Below are 21,157 nucleotides of genomic sequence, written 5' to 3'. Positions count from 1 at the left end.
GTTGCTCCAGAAGTGTTCCATGTCTGTTATTTTTGGTGGATTGTTTATTTCAATGTGTGTGTTATCTATTGTCTGGTAAAATTTCTTTTGGTTTGTGTTGAATGTTTGGTTTTGTTTCCTTCTATTTTCACTTTTTTTGTATCTTCTGAGTCGTTTGGCTAATGCTTGTAATTTCTGCTTCTTTTCGTCTAATTGCTCTGTCGCTTCTTGTTGTGAGATTTTACCTAACCTTTTTCGTTTTTTTTCCGAGATTTCATTTCTTATAAATTGTGTTAGCTGTCCGATGTCTTTTCTCAGTTTTTCTATTCTGATCTGTAGCCTGTGTTGCCATGCTGGTTTTGTGGGTTTCTTCTGTGTGTTGGTTGGTTCTGATCTCTGCCTAGTGTGTATATTTAGTGTAGTGAGTGCTCCTATATAAACCAGTAGTTGTAACTCTTCCATAGTTGTGTTTTCATTTATTATGTTGTGTATGATTGTGTTGATAGTTTTTATTGTTGTTTCGACTTGTGGGTTATTTGGTGGTCTATGCAAGAATGGTCTTATGTCTGTATTTGTGTCTTTGTATTCTATATATGTCAGCTGAAATTTTTCTTCTATATCTAACATGTGTGTCACTTCGTGTTCTATTTGTGCTTGTTCTGGTGGCTGTCTTAAGATTTCGTTTTCCTCTGATTGTTTAATTGGTGCGTGTTGTTCTTTGTTTGTTTGCTCTGGGATGTTTGAGTCCATTACTGTATTTTCTTCTTCTTCTGATTGCACATTATTTTGTTCCAGTATTTGTTGTACTTGTTGTTTGATGTTTTCTAATTCTGACTGGGGTATCCTGTTATTTTTGATTATTACACGGATCTGATCAGCTAGTCGTTGTTCTGTTAAAAATTTTAATTCTGGGTATCTGGTAATAAATGTTGTGTATACTTGTGATCTGTATCCAGTTGTGTTGGTTCCTAGGTTTGTTGCTTGGTAATAACAGAACATGAGGTGTCGATTAACTTCATCTGACCATCTCATCCTCTGTCTTTGTTTTCCTTCTAGGGTGGTTGCAGGAAGCATATCCTGCAAAACACCTCTATTTGGATTTAAATCATTTTCCAGTTGGCTAGCAGTTATTATTATTATTATTATTATTATTATTATTATTATTAAAACAGATTTGTCATAATTCTGTGGCCCCAGCCTAACAAGAAGCAGTAATATTCACTTCCATCCACGTTAAGACGTAATGGTTTTCACTTAAGTTTTTATTGACCAATATATTAGCATTGGAAGATTCTAATTTAGATTCCAATTTGAAAACTTGAAATGAAAAGGATTCTAAGTGCCAAAATCGTGAATTTGAGAAAAATGATTAATTAAATGTCATATTTGTGCTCTTAATTTGTTGAAAGTTAAGATAGTATGGACCTATTTTGCAAAGGAAATTACAAACATTGTATTATTATAGCACGAAAAAGTTACTGAAAGTGGACATGCAATGAATAGCTCTTCCGTAATTAAGTGCCCACCAAGAAGTTAGTGAAAGATCATTCTGCTTTTGTAAAAGTGTACTTGGTCGTTACTTGTTAGGCACTGCATAATCATTTCAATCAAATCTGTCTTCTTTTTTCTTGGATGTGACTTGTAACATCCAGGGCAGGTACTTGCATTTTCATGCCGTCGGAACTGAGCCTTTCATATGTTAACAGCAATTGCTGTTAAACCAACTACCATATGTTGATTGGATTTGCTTCTACATTTTCGTTTGTGGCAGTTTGAGACTTTTATAAATTATTGGGCTTGGGATGTAGATCCCATTTTCACACGAAACCTCAAAATTCCTTATTATGGCACGTAGACTTTTATTTCAAGTCTTCAGTTCTCTTGTGCTTTTTATTACTTACTTCGTAACTAATTTAGTGGATCTATCCTTTTCTCCAGTTCTGATCTTAAACTACAGAGTTCAGTGCCATCTTTATGGTTAGCTTTTTTTCCCCCATTTCTGCCCTCCAACAGTCAATGTTCCGTATAATGTCAGTTTTCATTTCTACTTTTAAACTGTCACTTACTTTTAAGTTCCTTTCTACTTTGTCATCTTCTTAATGTCAATTTTTCTGTAAACATTTGTCACCTTTAGCAAAAATGTTACCATTGACATAATGTAATTCTTTTTTTACATACTATTTACTGCCTAATTCCTGTTTAATTTTGCTTTCGTCTATTTTTGTCCATTATATCTGCGTTAAATTTGTCACTCTTAATCTCATAATACTGTGTCGGTGATGCCCTCGACATTTTGTCAATAACCTGACTCTCATTCACTTTGTGAAAAATGTTTAATCTAACTCTGCTATAAATCCACTGTCTTCACAAGATTCAGTTTAAATTATTTGGCCCCCTTTAATTTCTACTCCCATTCCATAAACCTTAAGCACCTTAACTTTCAATGTGCCACTCATTTTACAAAAATAGCAAATAACACTTAAAAGCAGAAACACTTTACCTTAATTTTCTTCCTAATTGGCTGCGGATGATGGTGATATATTCAGCCGGTCACAAACTTCATTTGTTGACAGCCTACCAATCCTCTCATTGGCTGCCATCTGCCAAGTATGACGTTGATTCTCTCGTCCTCCTGTTGGCTGACTCTTCTTCAAACTTTCTAATTTTCCTTTGGTTGTTGTGGCACTTGGCATCTTCTCCAGACGATTCATCTGCTAGGCATTCATTTTGTTTGTTTGGTCACTGTGTTCACATTTCATTACTATATATTGTCATTTGCTCACAGTTTCGTGTTGTCTCCACTCGGAATACAGTTCGCTATAGTGCTTACCTTTAATGCTTAAATAAGATGTATTTTTACTGTTTTCCACATATATATCGTTTGCTACCACTGCCTCTTAAATTTGAGTTCTTGTTCACATTGCCTCTTCTGTAACATGATTCTCACACATAAAGGCACCTTCTGAGTCTTTTGCTGAAAATGTTTTTGCGATCTCTAGTTACTTACTTGATTGATGATTCGTCTTTCCTTGGTATAACCATTATTTCTGAGTCTTTTGCTGAAAATGTTTTTGCGATCTCTGGTTACCCAGAGAAATACACATCCAACACAGTGAGAACTGACTTATTGGTACATTTATTTTGCATAAACTAAAGTTCAGAGATGACAAGTTTACTTCACACTTATATTCATATTTCATAGACATCAGGTTAGCACCTAAATTTCATTATCATTTCAGTGGTAAACGTGATAGGCCACAATTTGTCAGACAATAATCAGTTATGCACAGTTCTCAAAATGAGCCACCCGAAACATTTTGCACCAAAAGTAAAAACACAAGTATTGAGTGGTGACTTGTAGATACAGTTAATATACGTAATAACCAAAGAAGTTTATAAAGATGTGGTGATTCCTAACCACAAACTTTATTTGTAAAAATGGTTGACTACACTTAACTGTTCACTGATTGAATTGTAACGACCAGCTGACATGAAACTTTTAACTGTGTTCTAGCTTGACACAGACTTGTTACATAAATGCTTGTGCCACTTTACTGGTTGTGGACTGAGGATTTTTGGGTGGGGTGAAATATATGTAGACTGGTGTAATGATATATTGTGGTTTTGGAAACTAACTATTAATTTATAAAATGGAAAGGCCTGTATTAGTATCAGAATTGTTCTGTTGAATCCAAAAATAATCTGGTTTAATTACATGGTAGTTGGTTAAAAAAGTATTAAAGTTTGGAGTACTGTTCGATTCATACACTGTATGCCTGTGTAGTGGAATTCACTGTATGCCTCTGTAGTGGAATCACTGGTTTCATGTAAGATTGCCATGTTTGAAATTCAGGTAGTTTATTCAAATTTTTAATTAGTGACTCAGACAACCATAGGCATTATAAGCTCTATAAAAATTAGAGCAATAAAAGTGTAATGTCAAATCCTAGAATTAAAGAAGCATAATCTCTTGAATGGCAAATATAACTTTGGATGTTGCCAAAAAATTATGCATCCATTCTCTTCATAAGACCACCACACCTCTCTCAAATGTTTATTATTTATGCTGCCATTGTTTAGTAGTAATTAGTTATAATCTTCACCTCACTGTTTAGATAAAAAGTAACTTTGACAAACAGCACATTTGGACTGAAAATAAATATGCACTCAGGTCTGGAATACTGACCACATTTATGAAAATATTAACTTGGCATTGACTGAACTTGTGTTACAGATGAACGTACATAGAAAATTGTGCTCCATCTGCTGGATTATTCATTATTGTCACATTTATTAAATGGAGATAATTATTCAAGTAGTCAATATGATCCTTAAATATAATATTCTTTTTTCTCAAAATATGATACAGGTGATTTATAAAAGTGGTACACTAAATTAATTTTTTTTTATCATAGGGTTCTGTACTCCAAAATGCGTTTTTGCTGGTGTTGGCAATAATGCAGCAGTTGTGCTGTATTTCTTGCTGTTGTTGACATTAGTGCACCAGAGAATATAGACTGTGCTAGGTTTTCAGGTTGTTAGTTGTGTTTGAGGGGATGCAGTTACGGAATCCCTGGAAGGGGACAAATGGCATATTTTATTAATACACAATGGATTTCATTGTTTTATGACGTCATGTTTTTTTTTCTTTTTTTTTTTTTTTTTCAAGCTTCTTACGTCATTTGTTTAAAAGGGAGGCCTTTACTTTTACCATTAGATGGTCACCTTAGTGATTTATATACCACAGCAACTGAAAAAGTGAAGAATAAGAAAATGGGTCATGAAATTACCACCCTGGGCCACACATTTCAGATGATGCTATGTTGCCTTCCTGTGGGAAGAAGAGGTGTAACCTCCGTTTGCAGCAGTCTGTCTTCAACAAGCCATCAGAATTTACTCTTTCAGTGTGTGTGAGGGAAAGATTCCACGTGGGAAAAACATATATAAAAAACAAAGATGCTGTAACTTACCAAACGAGAAAGCGCTGGTAGATAGACACAATAAAAACACACAAACACACACACAAATTTCAAGCTTTCGCAAGCCAAGGTTGCTTTATCAGGAAAGAGGGAAGGAGAGGGAAAGACGGAAGGATGTGGGTTTTAAGGGAGAGGGTAAGGAGTCATTCCAATCCCGGGAGCGGAAAGACTTACCTTGGGGGAGGGGGGGGGGGAGGGGAAAGGACAGGTATACACTCGCATACACACACACATATCCATCTGCACATATAAAGACACAGGCAGACATGTGTAAATGCAAAGAGTTTGAGCAGAGATGTCAGTCAAGACGGAAGTACAGAGGCAAAGATGATGTTGAATGACAGGTGATGTACGAGGGGCGGCAACTTGAAATTAGCGGAGGTTGCGGCCTGGTGGGTAATGGGAAGAGAGACTATTGAAGGGCAAGTTCCCATCTCCGGAGTTCTGATAAGTTGGTGTCAGTGGGAAGTATCCAGATAACCCGGACGGTGTAACACTGTGCCAAGATGTGCTGGCCGTGCCCCAAGGCATGTCTAGCCACAGGGTGATCCTCATTACCAACAAACACCGTCTGCCTGTGTCCGTTCATGCGAATGGTCAGTTCGTTGCTGGTCATTCCCACATAGAAGGCTTCACAGTGTAGGCAGGTCAGTTGGTAAATCACGTGGGTGCTTTCACACGTGGCTCTGCCTTTGATCGTGTACACCTTCCGGGTTACAGGACTGGAGTAGGTGGTGGTGGTGGTGGTGGTGGTGGTGGGAGGGTGCATGAGACAGGTTTTTACTCCGGGGGCGGTTACAAGGGTAGGAGCCAGAGGGTAGGGAAGGTGGTTTGAAGATTTCATAGAGATGAACCAAGAGGTTACGAAGGTTTGGTGGACGATGGAAAGACACTCTTGGTGGAGTGGGGAGGATTTCATGAAGAATAGATCTCATTTCAGGGCAGGATTTGAGGAAGTCGTATCCCTGCTGGAGAGCCACATTCAGAGTCTGATCAAGTCCCGGAAAGTATCCCGTCACAAGTGGGGCACTTTTGGGGTTCTTCTGTGGGATGTCCTGGGTTTGAGGAGATGAGGAAGTGGCTCTGGTTATTTGCTTCTGTACCAGGTTGGGAGGGTAGTTGCAGGATGCGAAAGCTGGACAGAACACAAAAAAACATTGAGACAAGTGGATTCTGTAGCGATCACCACATAGAAGTGTGTGTACTTGTGAATTGACGCTGAAAAATAGTTCACTTTTAATCATAACGATGTATAGTTCTCCACTGGGAAATTTTGAGCTGTGTATAAGGAATCTGGATTCCTTACTCTGCTATTTGTCAGACAGCAACAAGCAGTTAAGTCTGCAGCGACTGCAGTGTAGATTTTGCAAGGGATTATATGTTTAGATCCTGATATCAGTAATTAACTTTCCAACAAGGGGCATAAAGACAGCAGCATCCTAATTGATGTTTTCTTTGATGAAGCTCAAAGCAAGAAAATAACTGTTTACCCAGTAACAAATGCTCTCTCTGATAGGATAAATAACACAGCACCTTACAGTATGGCTTTTCCTCAGTGGAAATCAGTTAGAATAATTAATGATTCAAGGAAAAATGTTTTAAGAATAGTTTTCAGGAGATGACGCGGGATGTAATTTATAAAGAACCAGATGATAACATAAAATTTAATGTATTGCATGATAAATTTATATCATTATTTGAAAATCTCTCTCTGCATAAGCTAATAAGAAAGGGCAGTAAACAGCCATGCAAAAAAACTGCAGATCACTAGAGGGATTAAAGTATTTTGTGAAGGGAAGAGGGAAGTGTACCTTTTGGCAAGTACAAGTAGGGATCCTGCAATAATTGAGCACTACAAAAACTACTCAAAATGACTAGGAAAGTTATTAAAAAGGCACAACATATTCAATTCTCCACATCTAGAGGTACTACACCAATGATAAGTATAACACATGAGGAGGAAATTATAAATAAGATGGAACTTCAAAATTCTTTGGGGGTGCATATTGATGAGAATTTAAATTCGAAAAAACCCATTTTGAAACACCTAAAAGAACATAAATCAGCCCCATTTGCACTTAGTCATTGCAAATCCTGGGGAGAGACAAATCAATAAGTTGACTTAGTTTGGATATTCTCGTTCAGTAATGTCACAGAATAATGTTTTGTAGTAATTCGTGTTTAAGAAAGTAAGTCTTTGTTGCACAAAAACGTGTTGTAAGAATAATATACTGTGCTCACTCACAGTCATTTTGTAGATATATGATTAAGGAGTTGGGCGTTCTGAGTACTGTTTGACAGTATATTTATTCCCTTATGAAGTTTGTTGTAAATAATCCACTACAGTTCAAAAGGAACAATGAGGTACATAATTACAATATGGTGGAACCTTGCATAGTGAGCATAATTAATCCCAGAATCTTACTAATAGTGCAAAACACTTGTTAAGCGAAGAAATTTATCCCATATAAATTAATGCAAAATGCGATAATGCGTTCCATGCAGAAAAAGTCTTGAAAGTTTTATCCTATTTAAGCCATGTACAGTATTATGTACTTTGATACATAACTAATTTTTTTTTACTTGGAAGCTATCTACAGTCATTTGTTCCTGTCGATGCTTCAACACTTGAAAAAATTTGACACAGCATTATTGTCAAATAAATTTGTAGTGCATGTGCCCACTACTTTATTGGGGTGGTGATTTTCAATGTACAATGCAACAGGTTTCAAGGCTTTCAGCATTTCTCTTATTGCACCAGAAGGTACTGCCTCCTCCTCTCTCTCTCTCTTAAGAACTCCTCTCCACAGCTTCCTGCTGTGAAACACACTGTAACTCGATAAGCTCTTTAGTGGTCATTTCTTGTCTGTGATCTTCCACAAGCTCATCGATATCACTGTTATCCACTTCTAGTCCCATGCTCTTGGCCCAAGACACAATCTTGTTGATTACAGGCTCCACAGGTACTGACTGCAATGCCTCAGTCATACTTGCCAATGCACTCCAGCCAAAGCTTCGTCCAAGTAGAAGTGAGAGTTCTCTTGGTAACCTCTTCCCACTCCTATTTTATGGTCTTGATGCAGGCAACGATGTTGAAATGATATTTCCAAACCGCTCTGAGAATGGTATTGGTAGCTTTAGACAACTAAAAGCAATGCTTGATGATTGCTTTAGTGTAGAGCTTCTTAAAGTTAGAAATAATCTGCTGATCCATAGGCTGGAGTAATGGGGTGGTGTTGCGAGGCAGAAATAGGATTTTGATGATTTGAAGGAGGTGGTCTTGTAAGCCTGGACACTGGCTGCTTCACCTTACCTCACATCGTTGTGGATGCCAGTTCTTCTCTTAAATCTCTCGAATCACCCATGGCTTCCCTTAAACACTCTTTCGGTCACTGATGATCGTGGTGCTTTCTTAACTAGATTGATGAAAATAATTCTCAACTTATCACAAATGATGTTCTCGTTAATAGTGTCGCCTTGGAATTGCTTTTAATTTATCCACATAAGGAGCAACCTTTTGGCATCATCCAGAATACAAAACCGTTTTTTGGATACTCTTTGTCATTCCCTTTGAAGCTTTATCTCCTTAATCTTGTACTTGTTCTTGAGGATAATGCAAATGGTTGATGTAGACAGATTGTATGTGCATGCTAAATCAGCAGCGCTCACACCATATTCATGTTTTTCATTGATTTTACATTTCTAAGGTCATTTTCTTTCTCTTATGGTTGTCTTCTTGCGGCTTTATCTTTGGGGACATTTCCATGAAGGTTATTAAAATCCCCTCCACAAAAAAAAGAAGAAGTGATTAGAAGCTGCACTAAGGTGTTAGCAGAAAGTGCTAAATCCAGACTGCAGTACGTATTAAAGGTTCATATGCTGCTGCCAACAATGAAAGGTGTTCACATTGTTGAACATTTCCCCCCGCCTCATGCAAATGGCTGGTGGCATAACACTAAATCGTCACTCGTTATGTGTATCATCGCTCATTACATCAGTCAGCTTTTACAATTTGTTTTGCTCGTTATGTGAATTGCGTGTTATGGGAGGTGCTTGTAAAGTGAGGTTCCACTGTACTAGAAGGAAAAACTTCCTTCATTACTCCACATTAAGGTTGTCTTTAGCACAAAAAGGGGTGCAGAATGATGCCTAAAAATGTTTGGTCGCTTACCCAGTCATATAAAATGTCTGACAGGCAGCAAAGTAAAATTTGGTAACAAACTGAGAAAGTTCCTCCTTGACAACTACTCCTGTTCAGTAGAAGAATTTCTGTTACTGTACTTCTTTAATGTGTAAAAGGTGGTTGGTAGGAATTACTAACTCACATCTGTATATCTTTTTCTTTTTGTGGGAAAAAACCACCCAGCTTAGAAATGTTCAGAATATAACCGTATGTACAAATTAATTTGCCATATGAATGTAAAGTGACTCATTCCACATCATTACATTGTATTGTGCAAAATGATCCATAGAACACGTAATTAACAGAAAAGGAGTAGGCCAGAAGCGGTAGAGCCAGGAAGCTATGCCTGTGGTCAAAGCTGTGGCAAGAACGCAACAGAGAAGGGAGACTGATTCTGACATCTCTTTGAAGAGTGACAACTGCCTGGATGATGGTGATCCCTTTGAAGAATCCACACTGCATCCTGTTGTAATAACTGATACAGCACATGTTGCTGTTGTAGAGTATATCTTGGCTAAATTTCAAAGAGGAAGGAGGAATTCGTACAGCGACAGATATGTGTGCACCATACAAAAGCTACTGGAAAAGGACCTTGAAGTTATGCTTTAGTGTATGTGGACAAGGATAACATGATTTTTAAATTAAATGAAAAAGAAATTTCATATATTAATAATAGTGGTGTGAAAGGGAAATTGCCAGTTCCTCACGTTGGTATTGGGGTGAGGAATAACAAACAATGAATATGCTTCCGTTCAGTGGTCATTTCGATATTCATGGAAAAACATAATCTTTTGCATGTCTTATTGTTGTATTAATGTCAATTTATTAAGTATACTTATGAACAGTCCCTGGCTGTTGTTGATTAACTTTATACTATTAGAAATAGAAAAAAGAAATTTTTAAAAAATAGTAGTTCACTCTGAGTGAGCATGTCCAATGAATCTCTGTAGTCTGTTTCTATTTTGATGACCAGGATTTCTGGTACCTGTTATGACTTTTTGCAGGAAGCTGAAAAGGCCACAATTATGACTAAGGTCGAACTAGCATGTGGCTTGCAGTGTGTATTATATTATTTTGTGCCTATGTTGTTTAAACAAGTTTTATTGTGTAAAGCCGTATTCTGTTATCGCATATCTGCTTAATTTATCAAGGAAGTCTTGTTACGTATGCTCCAAACTAATATTCAAAATGCCTGCTGCTGTTTAACATGGGTTTCTTCTTAATTGTTATGTTCATCTGCAAATCATTGGCCTATGATGTAAGTACATGTGGTTTCATTCACGTGTTCTTTTTAATGCATGAATTATTGTATTTTGTAGCTCTGAAGTATTATTATTTTCATGAAGCCAGAGTATGTCAAAAATCATTAAGATTTTTTGTCGTGCACTTTTTGTTGTGCACATGTTTTACTGATAACCCTTTTTGAAAAGTTGGCAGGTATGATGATAGGCAAAGCCCTGGCGGAGGATATGGTTCAACTATTCCAGTCCTGGATGGTATTTGGTGACGAGGGGCACTCCTTTGTAGCAGTTCGTAGGGGTAGTGAGAGGGTTAGGGATGTGAGGAGGATGTGGCACAGGAAATACATTAGTGGACTAGGTTTCGGGGTGGCAGTTGCCTGTCTGAGGGGATAGTACCTGTCTGTGAAGGTCCTCATGAGATCTTCAGCATACAGGGGAAGAGAGTGTTCATCACTGCTGTTAAGTTGTCCATGGGTGACCAGGCTGTATGAGAGGAATTTTTTTGTCCAATAGGGATGACAGCTGGTGAAATGCAGGTACTGCTGGTGGTTGGTGGATTTGATGTGGACAGAGGAATGGATGAAGCCACCTGAGGAAGGTGGCTTACTGAGCTGAGGAAGACCAAATGAAGCAGATGGGAGAGAAAGTGTTGAGGTTGTGAAGGAAGAGAATAGGGTGTCCTGGAGTCCAGATCATAAAGATATCATGAACCTGAACCGGACAAGGGGTTTGTGGTTTCGGGGGCTAGGAAGGTGTCCTCTAGACTGCCCATAAATAGGTTAGCATAGGAGCTTGCTGTGCTGGTGTCTAGCACTGCATCTACATGGCTGTGCCGCATATTTGTTTATATAACCTCTGCTTGAAGGACAAGTAGTGGGGCTCCAAACTCATCCATTACCTCATTCCTCGTACACATTGGCAACTATATCGTGACGCACTTCTTCTTCTTCTTCTTCTTCTTCTTCTTCTTTTTTCCTAGCAGCAGTAGGTGCAAATAATCCCAATTTCTGTTTTTTCCATAAGAGAACATTACTCTCGGCTACATTGAACTCTCTTCCTGCCCAGTGTTACCATATTTTTCAGCATCAAGAATTACTTTACACTTGAATGCAGCTTCATACAATATTCTTCTCTGCTTGATGCAAACACAGTGCGAAGTACAGCAGAGTCTCGGTAATCCGAACGTTCGGTTAATCCAAACATGAAAAATTTTAGTCTAAGTATGAAAAACTGTGTGGTAAACTGCTGTACATACACACTGTTTTAATTTACACAGTACAGTAAACATGTATTAGAAAAATCGGCAAGAAAACATTAGGTTTAAACAATGCATAACAATGAAAGAAAAGCTGTCAAACTTACTAAAAAACAGTAGACATATTATCCCTACTCTGGGCCTAGCAGATTTGCCAATCAGTATTAAAGGCAGCTTGTGATTACCAACACTGTTGTTGCACGCTAATAAAGCCACACGATCTTTGCAGATTTTAAAACCAGGAGCATGGTCTTCTGCTTTTGATGGCAGGCTTTTTGTTGGCAATGTCCTAAAATTAAGGCCAGTCTTGTCACCGTTATAAATTTGTTGGGGAGGATACTTTTCCTCTCCTACCATTTTTTCAAACTCGCCCAAGTATTCCTTCTGCATCTCTGTCAGAAGACAGCTTCTCTCCAGCAATCGTTAACTGACGGATTCCATGACGTTTTGAATCTGTCCAACCAATCCGTACTCGCACTACAAGACTCATTACCATTTATTAACTTGTTAAGGTAAACAATCTTCTCCTGAACCAGTGCTCCACTCAAAGGAGTTCCCCTTCCTCTTTCCTGCGTGAACCAAAGGAAAAGAGCTTCATCCACTTTATCTTACTGGGACTGTTTCAAAACCTGCCGAATTTAGTGTTTTTTCCGAAGACGTTGCACAAGACCTGTCAAGCGTCACTCGGTTCTTCTTCCAGTCACAAATGGTTGCTTTACCAACACCCAGTTCCTTTGTCAGTTTAGATACATTCTCACCACTGTATATCCACTTCAAAGCATTCAGTTTTTATTTGAGAGTTAACGTTGTTTGTTTCCGTTTACTCATGACGAAAATCCGTACACCACTACACCTGAATGAATACAAACAACTGTTAAACGTGCCAGCGATCGATAACTAACATAACCAAGCGCTTTGTGAGCCAACTGGCAGTGCACTGACCTCATACACTACAAAGGTCTCAACAGTGCACAACAACAAGGGCAGGGAATGAGAGTGAGCAGTTGTTCCCACAATTGTTCCCATTTGTTACCATCGTGTACCTACTTATCTACGTGGTATACCTCTTTCTAGAAACTCGTCACCGTAATTCCGGCTATTCCGAACGAATTGGTAATCTGAATAAGGCCTGGTCCCAATCAATTCAGATTAATGGGACTCTACTGTACTGTAGTAGGCCAACAATAATGAAACGAGGTTGAGAAGTACAACACTGGATTGTAATGTATGGGACAGTACCTAAACTTCAACTAGCAAATAGAAAAGACGACGACGTATACTATTTACACCGAGGACTAAAGAAAATTTCCTGTCGTGGCAGTAATGGATTTTGTTCTGGCGCCCGCGAACAGCATTCAGAACTGGAAATACATACCAGCTCTTTTAACTCTATAACCTCTTACCCGATTTGTCTTCTTTGGTTTAATTCACAGGTACCATATCTATATTTTCTTGCTAGAATTTAATAAAGCTTTTGCTATTTCAGATCATGTAGGGTAAGAAATACCGGTGAATGATTCAAGTTTGTACTCGAATCTAATACGCCCTTCAATCTTATGTGGACCCCAATTTTTAATACTTCGTATGGTAAAAAAATGTGTGCACTAAATTCACGTAAATACCGTATTTACTCGAATCTAAGCCGCACTTTTTTCCCGGTTTTTGTAATCCAAAAAACCGCCTGCGGCTTAGAATCGAGTGCGAAGTAAGCGGAAGTTCTGAAAAATGTTGGTAGGTGTCGCCACAACTAACTTCTGCCGTCAAATATATGTCGCGCTACACAGGTGTGCTTTGCAGGCACAAAGATAAATACTGACGCCAAAACCTCTGCGTCAGTAAATAAGTTAAAAGGGACAAGAATGTAAACATTATGCCATGTATTCTTTCGTGTTTGCTGCTATTTCATTTAAATCCTGTCTGCCTAATAAACTACGAAACTAGAACAACAAACGCGGATGAATATACGTATCATGTCATGTTTATATTCGTATTATTCTTATGCTGAATAGTGATACAGTCAGAAACTAAGCACGGCAACTGACTAGATTTTTAAATCTAAGATGACCCTAATTTCTGTCCAGAATGTAATGTACTAAAGAGGCGTCTGCAAAGATTTTCAAACGGAGAAACATTTTTGCTAAACTCTCGTTCAGAACATCTTCTATCATACGCAGTCTATTATTTGGTTCTTGTTGATCATTATCAAAGAAAGCAGCATTTAAGTAACAACAAATAGCAGACTCTCGCCATTGTTTCGCTTATGAGACAATTGCTCTTTTTTTTTTTTGTAATTGTAAGCCGCGGTAGCGCGCACAAAAGCAAACCTTGCCGCGAGCGGCGAAAGGTCGTAAACACGCATTATCAGAATGTAACAAACAATGCATGACACAGTACAATAATGCATTTTCAGCTTAGAGTGACATAAACACCTGTAACAAAGAGAACGGCACTTATCAGATCAAAGCAAAATAAGCAATCGATTCAAACCAGACAAAGCACGCGAAAAAGGAAGGGTACCCGTATAAATGCGGACGGAGCGCCTGACACATAGCAATGGCTACCTGGTAAAGCTTAACTGTTAAGCTTACGACTCGAACCAAACTACTGTATCTGTATCTTCATCCATTCGACCTCAATTGTGTTTCACGTTACAATGGACCAACTGTTTTTCGATTTGGAGGGGCGGTCTAAAACTTTTCTCTCACCTTGAATTTTGAGTCTCAAATTTCAGGAGCGGCTTAGATTCGGGAATTTTTTTTTTTTTTTTTTCCCTAGATTTCGAGTCTCATTTTTCGGGTGCGGCTTAGATTCGGGTGCGGCTTAGATTCGAGTAAATACGGTATGATAATAGTGGATTAGCAGCAACAGCAACACCACCATCACAACAACCGCCACTGCTACAATCAAAACCATGATTAATTATGCCAGTGAACTAAAATTACCTGCCATCTCTCTGCCTCACACTTCATGTTATTCCATCTTGTGTTGCTTCTAATTGTAACTGTAGAGTATTGTCCAGATTACAGCAGGACTAGCTGATGCTATAACTGAATGATTTTGTTTCTCAGTAAACTGCTTTTCTCTATCTTTTAGGTTCTATGTATATATAACTAGCCTGCTTGTGTGGTATTTTTGCTGTGTTCCCTGAGATGACTTCACTCCATTGACTTAATGCAGCATTTGCAAATTGGAATCTGTTTGCCTTTTCCATAAAAGGCATAAACTCTTTACATACGGTATTGGTGTTAACTGGATGAGGCAGTGGAAATGTTATTTGTTAAGGTGATGTCTGTCAGCAAATTGTTAAGCTCCAAGGAAGAAAAATTATGGGCAATTGAAAACATTATAAATGGAGTTCCTCGTGTGCATAAAAGTTGTGCAAACAGAGGATAAAATTAGAAACATCTACATAAGTGGAAAATGGGGCACAACATCTATATTAAAGAAAACTACAGAGAATGAAAATAAATGGAACAAGTTCTGTGCAAGTGAAGATGAAGGTGAGGATCCGAAAACAAGCCCAATGTTGTAAATCTTGAAGATCTGCGGGCAGGCCAGACCATGACCATGAAACTGGAAAGTGCTTATTGTAGAGTAAACCTGGCAAGCCGCATGAACAAAGATATTTACTGGATGTAGCACTGAAAAAAAGTTCATTGTGGGCACTGCTACATGCTTGGGAATAGCACCTGTGTGAACATTGCCAAATAGACTGTCCTATCCATAAATGGACAGGCAACAGTTGGCTTACTAGATTTCTGTCTGTTCTCTTTGAGCTTTTGTTTTTGCAGTTTTTAGTTTTGGGAGGTTTTGTTTGCACTGGGATGTCTTGATGAAAACAGTTAAAGTAAGGATTTCATTGTGGGAACAACACTAGTGTGTACATATGGAAGAAATGTACAAGTTGGCAAGTGAAGCACAGTATATGGGAATCTCAGGACTTTGTTGTGATAAAGAGTGTAAATGATGCTTACAAATATATTGTTTCCATCTCTCAGACAGTGTAAAATGTTTTGTAGAACACTGATATGGTAGTCTGTTTCGCAACAGATGCAGGAATTGTACAAGTAAAGGTGGCAGAATATTCAGAAAGGTAAAAATCTTGCCGTAACCATCTGTTTATACCCTATGTGTGTTCCACATCACCACCTGAACCAGGAGATAGCATTAAGGTTGTTGAATTCTGTTTGCTACACTTGCAGCCATCCTGGGCACACAGTGGAAAAGGACTGAAGAAATTAATGCAAGCTGCATAAATGTTCATGCTTTCAGTATCTGTCAGTGCTACAGAATTGTTATGCCGTCCCGCAACAGTGTCTGGGGTACTGACACAAATGCTGCAAGAGGCACGAACAGAAAATTTGCTCAAACTTCTGTCATCATTACAATGGACATAATATAATGGTGACATAGGTACTTTTTTGTTGACTATTTATTATAATAATAAGTGGAAACTGAAATGTAGGACCTTTTTCACTTGAAAGTTACCAAGAAACGAAGCACTTAATTGCAAGATGGTTTGGGTCACCATTATTTGTGTAGTTGAAAGCACGACATTAATTCATTAAAAGTGTCATTTTATTGTGAATAAGAAAGCAAATGTTAGACTCTAGAAAATATCAAATCATTATCTCTTGCACATTCTCTATCCATTGCCCTTCATTGTAAGTTTATTTGAAATCACTGGAAAACAGTGTTCATGGGTTTGAATGCCTTCAAAGTATTGGTTATCCGTTTGAACTGAATTTTTTTCCGATGGTGAAACAAGAATGTAAGATTCCCTGAAATACTAAAATATTTATGATGAAGTGTGTAATAGCTCAGTGGAATGAATGGAGAAACTGTTAGAGAAAACACTTAAATCAATAAAACCAAATACTTTGACAGGGGTCTTGTGCAAGGTAGAATAATTTGAAGAAAAATTTCAAGAAGAGCTCAGCAGCCGTCAAGCAGATAAGCACCCACAGCTCAGTATCCTGTGTTGGTGTGGTCCCATCTGAAACAAGCTACAGAAATAACAAAAAGTGGCAGGCACATCACCAAAACTACAGTAAGGCGTTTGTTTCTTCGCTGAGAAAATTAGTCACCAAAAAATTTCTTCCCATATTTCTCATATCACATTCCAGAATTCGGAAAAAGAGACCTACACTGGAGTAGAGTGGAAAATGCGGGTCTTTTTGTAATTGAGAACAGTGTTCCTGAACCTCCTCATCAAAGAAAATGGCAGTTGGAGGTGCTTATAGCAAATGGATAAACTAGGTGCCGTTGTGAACATGGGCTATTTTACTTACATCAGTATTCAGTGGTGAAGGCTGTCTTAATGTTGATTTTCGTTCCTCAGATCTTATTGGTTGTGTTAATCTTTGCATTAAGTTGTAAGTGCTGCATATAAATTGAGGTTGTACTAGCATCAGAATAATATTAGTAATTTTTCGGAGTGTGAACAAGTAAACAGTGAAATGGAGTCTTTCTATACCATGCAGGAAATGGAAGACTTGTTATTCTATAGTTTAGAGAGTGACATAATCAGCAGGCATGCCACGTACGCCAAACAACATTCACAGACGCAGGATCATCCCAAGCAAGGACAAGGGTCTCTGTAGACCTTGCACAGTTTGCACAACAAATATGGAGGAACCCAAATTTAATTGTTACTTGTAAATATGAATTACTTTTGCTAGATGTACTTATAATTTTCACTACTCATGTATATCTTCTTTTTTTTTTTAATTTTTTGTAGACGGTTGTGCCACCTAGTGGAATATCTTGTTTTACGGAAGACATACTGCTGCAGCATGCACAGTTTGTTTGTGATCAGGTGATGAGTTTTGACTCTGCTTCAGAAGAAACTGATGACCAATTATTAATAGCTTCTCCATGTATGAGAGCTTTAATCAAGCTTGCTGGTGTTACATTAGGAAAAAGGTGTGTAAATTGTCTATAGTTAGTGTGTGACATTGTTATGTTAGAAACAGTTATTAACTAGAACTGAAAGTACGGTTTACCTTTGTGTAGCTTAATACACAAATTTTCACTGTTCCTTTAAAATTATTTCTTTTTTGTGTAGAATTATTTTTCTGTGACAAAAGGAGATTTCAGACAATAGTGATAAATATAATCAGAGAGGAGGAAATTGAATGTAATCGATGTCTCTTATTAGCAAATTTCTGTAGAGTGTAGTACTGGTAGTTAAACTGATGTCATAATTTTACTAATTTCTCTATGCAAACACAGGAATTACCTGTTACCAACTTAAGTCACTGTGTGGTAAAATAACATAAATAGAGTACTGATGTTGTTTTGTAATACAAACTCATTTCTTTTAATTCACATTTATTTTACGATTCTACCTTAAAAGCGTTTGGCAAAGGGTGCTTAGAACCTGTTTCAAACTGTTTCTCTACTGTTCCACTCTTGAATAGCATTTGGAAATAATGAACACCTGATATTCTAGTATGAGCTCTTGATTTCTGTTGTTGATGACATTCAGTGGAGAAAGTTGGTTATTGAAATTTTTTGAAAAGATGTCAACCCATTGAAAAGAGACTTAGTTTTAATGATTGCCACCCTAACTCACTTATCATATCTTGACTCTCCCCTATTTTGCGATTGCATGTAACAAGCTGCCCTTGTTTTGTTGTTATTATAATAATAATTTTATTATTATTAAATATATACTCTCTGGTAATGATGTATTGTACAGCAGTACTCTAGAATAGGTCAGATAAGCATAGTGTAGAAGTCTATTTATTATATTTGTTCAACCTTCAAACTGTTCTATTAATAAAACACAGTCTTTGGTTTCCCCACAACATTGTATGTGGTGGTTACAATTTAGGTTGTTTGTAATTGTGATCTCTAGTTATTTCAGTCAAGAATATTTAAATTTGTGCAGTGTACATCGACACTTTTCACACCAGGCAGATACCTTGTGTAAACCATTTGTAATTTGTTTATGATCTTCTGATGACTCATATAGATGGTAAATGACAGCACAATCTGGAAACAGTCTAGGAGGCCTGTACAGATTACTTCAAAACTCATTTATGTGGTTTCCTTGGAGAACCCCAGTATAACTTCAGTTTCTGTAGATGAGTTTCCATCAGTTGCTATGATCTGTGACCTTTCTGAAAGGAAATCAAATATTCAGTCACAGAGCTGAGGTGATATTCCATAGGCATGCAACTTGGTTACAAGCTGCTTGTGAAGATCAGTGTCAAAAACCCCTGGGGAATCCAGAAAATATGGAAGCAACTTGAGAGACCGTGTTAATATCACTCATTACTATATGCGAATAGATCCAGTTGTTTCATAAGAATGACATTTTCTGAGTCTGTGCTGGGTATGTGTCAATAGAGACAGTTTTCTTAGAAGTATTTCTTAACATTGGAGCATAATATATGTTCCAAAATCCTTTCCATCCGAACCCACTCAATTGTGCGAGTTAAGTTTTTTTATTGTATTTTTTGGCCCATACTTTTTCCTTGCTTCCAACCAAAATGAAATCATTGTGCACGTTCCATGCTTCGTATTTACTGTGTTTGTCACCATTCAGTGTCAGTAGATTGGCACATGTTACTGACAAGGGAACCTCCCCATCGCACCCCCCTCATATTTAGTTCGCACAGTGGATAGGCCTTGAAAAACGGAACACAGATCAATCGAGAAAACAGGAAGAAGTTGTGTGGAACTATGAAAAAAATAAGCAAAATATACAAACTGAGTAGTCCATGCGCAAGATAGGCAACATCAAGGACAATGTGAGTTAAGGAGCGCCGTGTTCCCGTGGTTAGCGTGAGCGGCTGCGGAACGAGAGGTCTTTGGTTCAAATCTTCCCTCGGTTGAAAAGTTTAATTTTTTATTTTCAGATAATTATTATCTGTCTGTCCGTTATGTTTTCATCACTTTTTTTGGGAGTGATTATCACATCCACAAGAAAACCTAAATCGGGCAAGGTAGAAGAATCTTTTTACCCATTCGCCAAATGTACAAGTTAGGTGGGTCAACAACATATTCCTGTCATGTGAAGCACATGCCGTCACCAGTGTCGTATAGAATATATCAGACGTGTTTTCCTTGGAGGAATCGATTGACCTATGACCTTGCGATCAAATGTTTTCAGTTCCCATTGGAGAGGCATGTCCTTTCGTCTACTAATCGCACGGTTTTGCGGTGCGGTCGGAAAACACGGACACTAAACTTATTACATTGAATAGAGACGTCAATGAACGAACGGACAGATCATAACTTTGTGAAGATAAAAAAAGTAAACTTGTCACTCGAGGAAGGACTTGAACGAAGGACATCTCATTCCACAGCCGCTCATGCTGAACCACAGGACCACGCCGCTCCTCAACTCACACTGTCCTTGATGTTGCAAATCTTGCGCATGGACTACTCAGTTTGTATATGTTGTTTATTTTTTTCATAGTTCCACACAACTTCTTCCTGTTTTCTCGATTGATCTGTGTTCCATTTTTCAAGGCCTATCCACTATGCCAACTTATAACTAAATCTGAGGGGGGTGCGATGGGGAGGTTCCCTTGTGAGTTTTGTCGAAATATAAGCAGCATGCTGTTGCCAGGTTAGTAGTTCGTAATTATGTGAAACTGAGTTGTTTTGGCGATTTGATGGTTATGGTTGTTTGGAAAGGGGTATACAATGTTGTAATATTGACAGTTAATTAATAATCTCATCTTTGTGCAAGCAATTTTGCTTTAACATGTACTAACAAGTTTGTCTGAGTCGTTTGCTTACTGCATAACTTTAAAATTGAATGGACACGGTTGCTTGCATTCTCTTACTGTCTTATATACTTTTTTTTTCCCGTGGAAAGCTTTTATGCACCTTAGCTGTTACATGAAGGCCTACCAGAGGAAGAGGTTCATTGCGTTTGAGGATCCTGATTTCAGTGATGATTCATCAGTGTCTATGTACCTACTGTTTTCCATATAAAGAGCACTGCTGTGAGAAGCAGACTGTTAGAAGGAATATTATGGATCTTCTTAAATATCTGTGGTAGCAGTTCTTTCAGCTTGTTGTGACACGAGAGGACACAAGAGTATGAGTGACTTGTTAAGATTAGTTAAGCACATTAGAAAATGCAAAAATATTCAAATCTCATCCAGGACCAGGTCTGGACAAATGATGTGATATGGGTATGATCGCTGAACCGTAGTGGATGATGTTTCATCTCCATAAACATTTAAATATCAGCACAACAGTAGCAGAATCAAGACAATGTGTGTAAAATGTAATCAGTACTTTTGCCTTTCAAAGGTTAAAGGTTTTTGAAATTCTTCCACAAAAAGTGAAACAGTCTGCACCATGTCTTTGTATTTCAGAGTTATAAATTTGTTGTGATTATTACTTTTTTATTCCATAAAATATGAGTTATAAACTGCATAGTATTGCTACCAGAAGTAAAATAAAACACTTTTATTCATTACTGTTCCTCATAATATCGTTCATGTTGCATTGAGTTAGAGGACAGTTAAGCTGAAATAACATCTGACTGACA

At 37.8% G+C, this 21,157-nt stretch overlaps 1 protein-coding gene across 2 annotated transcripts in view; it reads left to right on the top strand.

Annotated features, from left to right (window-relative positions):
- LOC126262872 (DNA (cytosine-5)-methyltransferase 1-like) overlaps positions 1-21,157 on the top strand; it is a 257,340-nt gene that overhangs the window by 76,611 nt on the left and 159,572 nt on the right. For both annotated transcript variants that reach the window (XM_049959738.1, XM_049959737.1), the window contains exon 8: positions 17,378-17,562. In XM_049959738.1, coding sequence (XP_049815695.1) covers positions 17,378-17,562 — 185 coding nt within the window. The remainder of the gene's footprint in view (positions 1-17,377; positions 17,563-21,157) is intronic.

Source organism: Schistocerca nitens, chromosome 6 (assembly GCF_023898315.1).
Source record: "Schistocerca nitens isolate TAMUIC-IGC-003100 chromosome 6, iqSchNite1.1, whole genome shotgun sequence".
Lineage (NCBI taxonomy): Eukaryota > Metazoa > Arthropoda > Insecta > Orthoptera > Acrididae > Schistocerca > Schistocerca nitens.
This window is presented reverse-complemented; position numbering and strand designations above follow the sequence as displayed.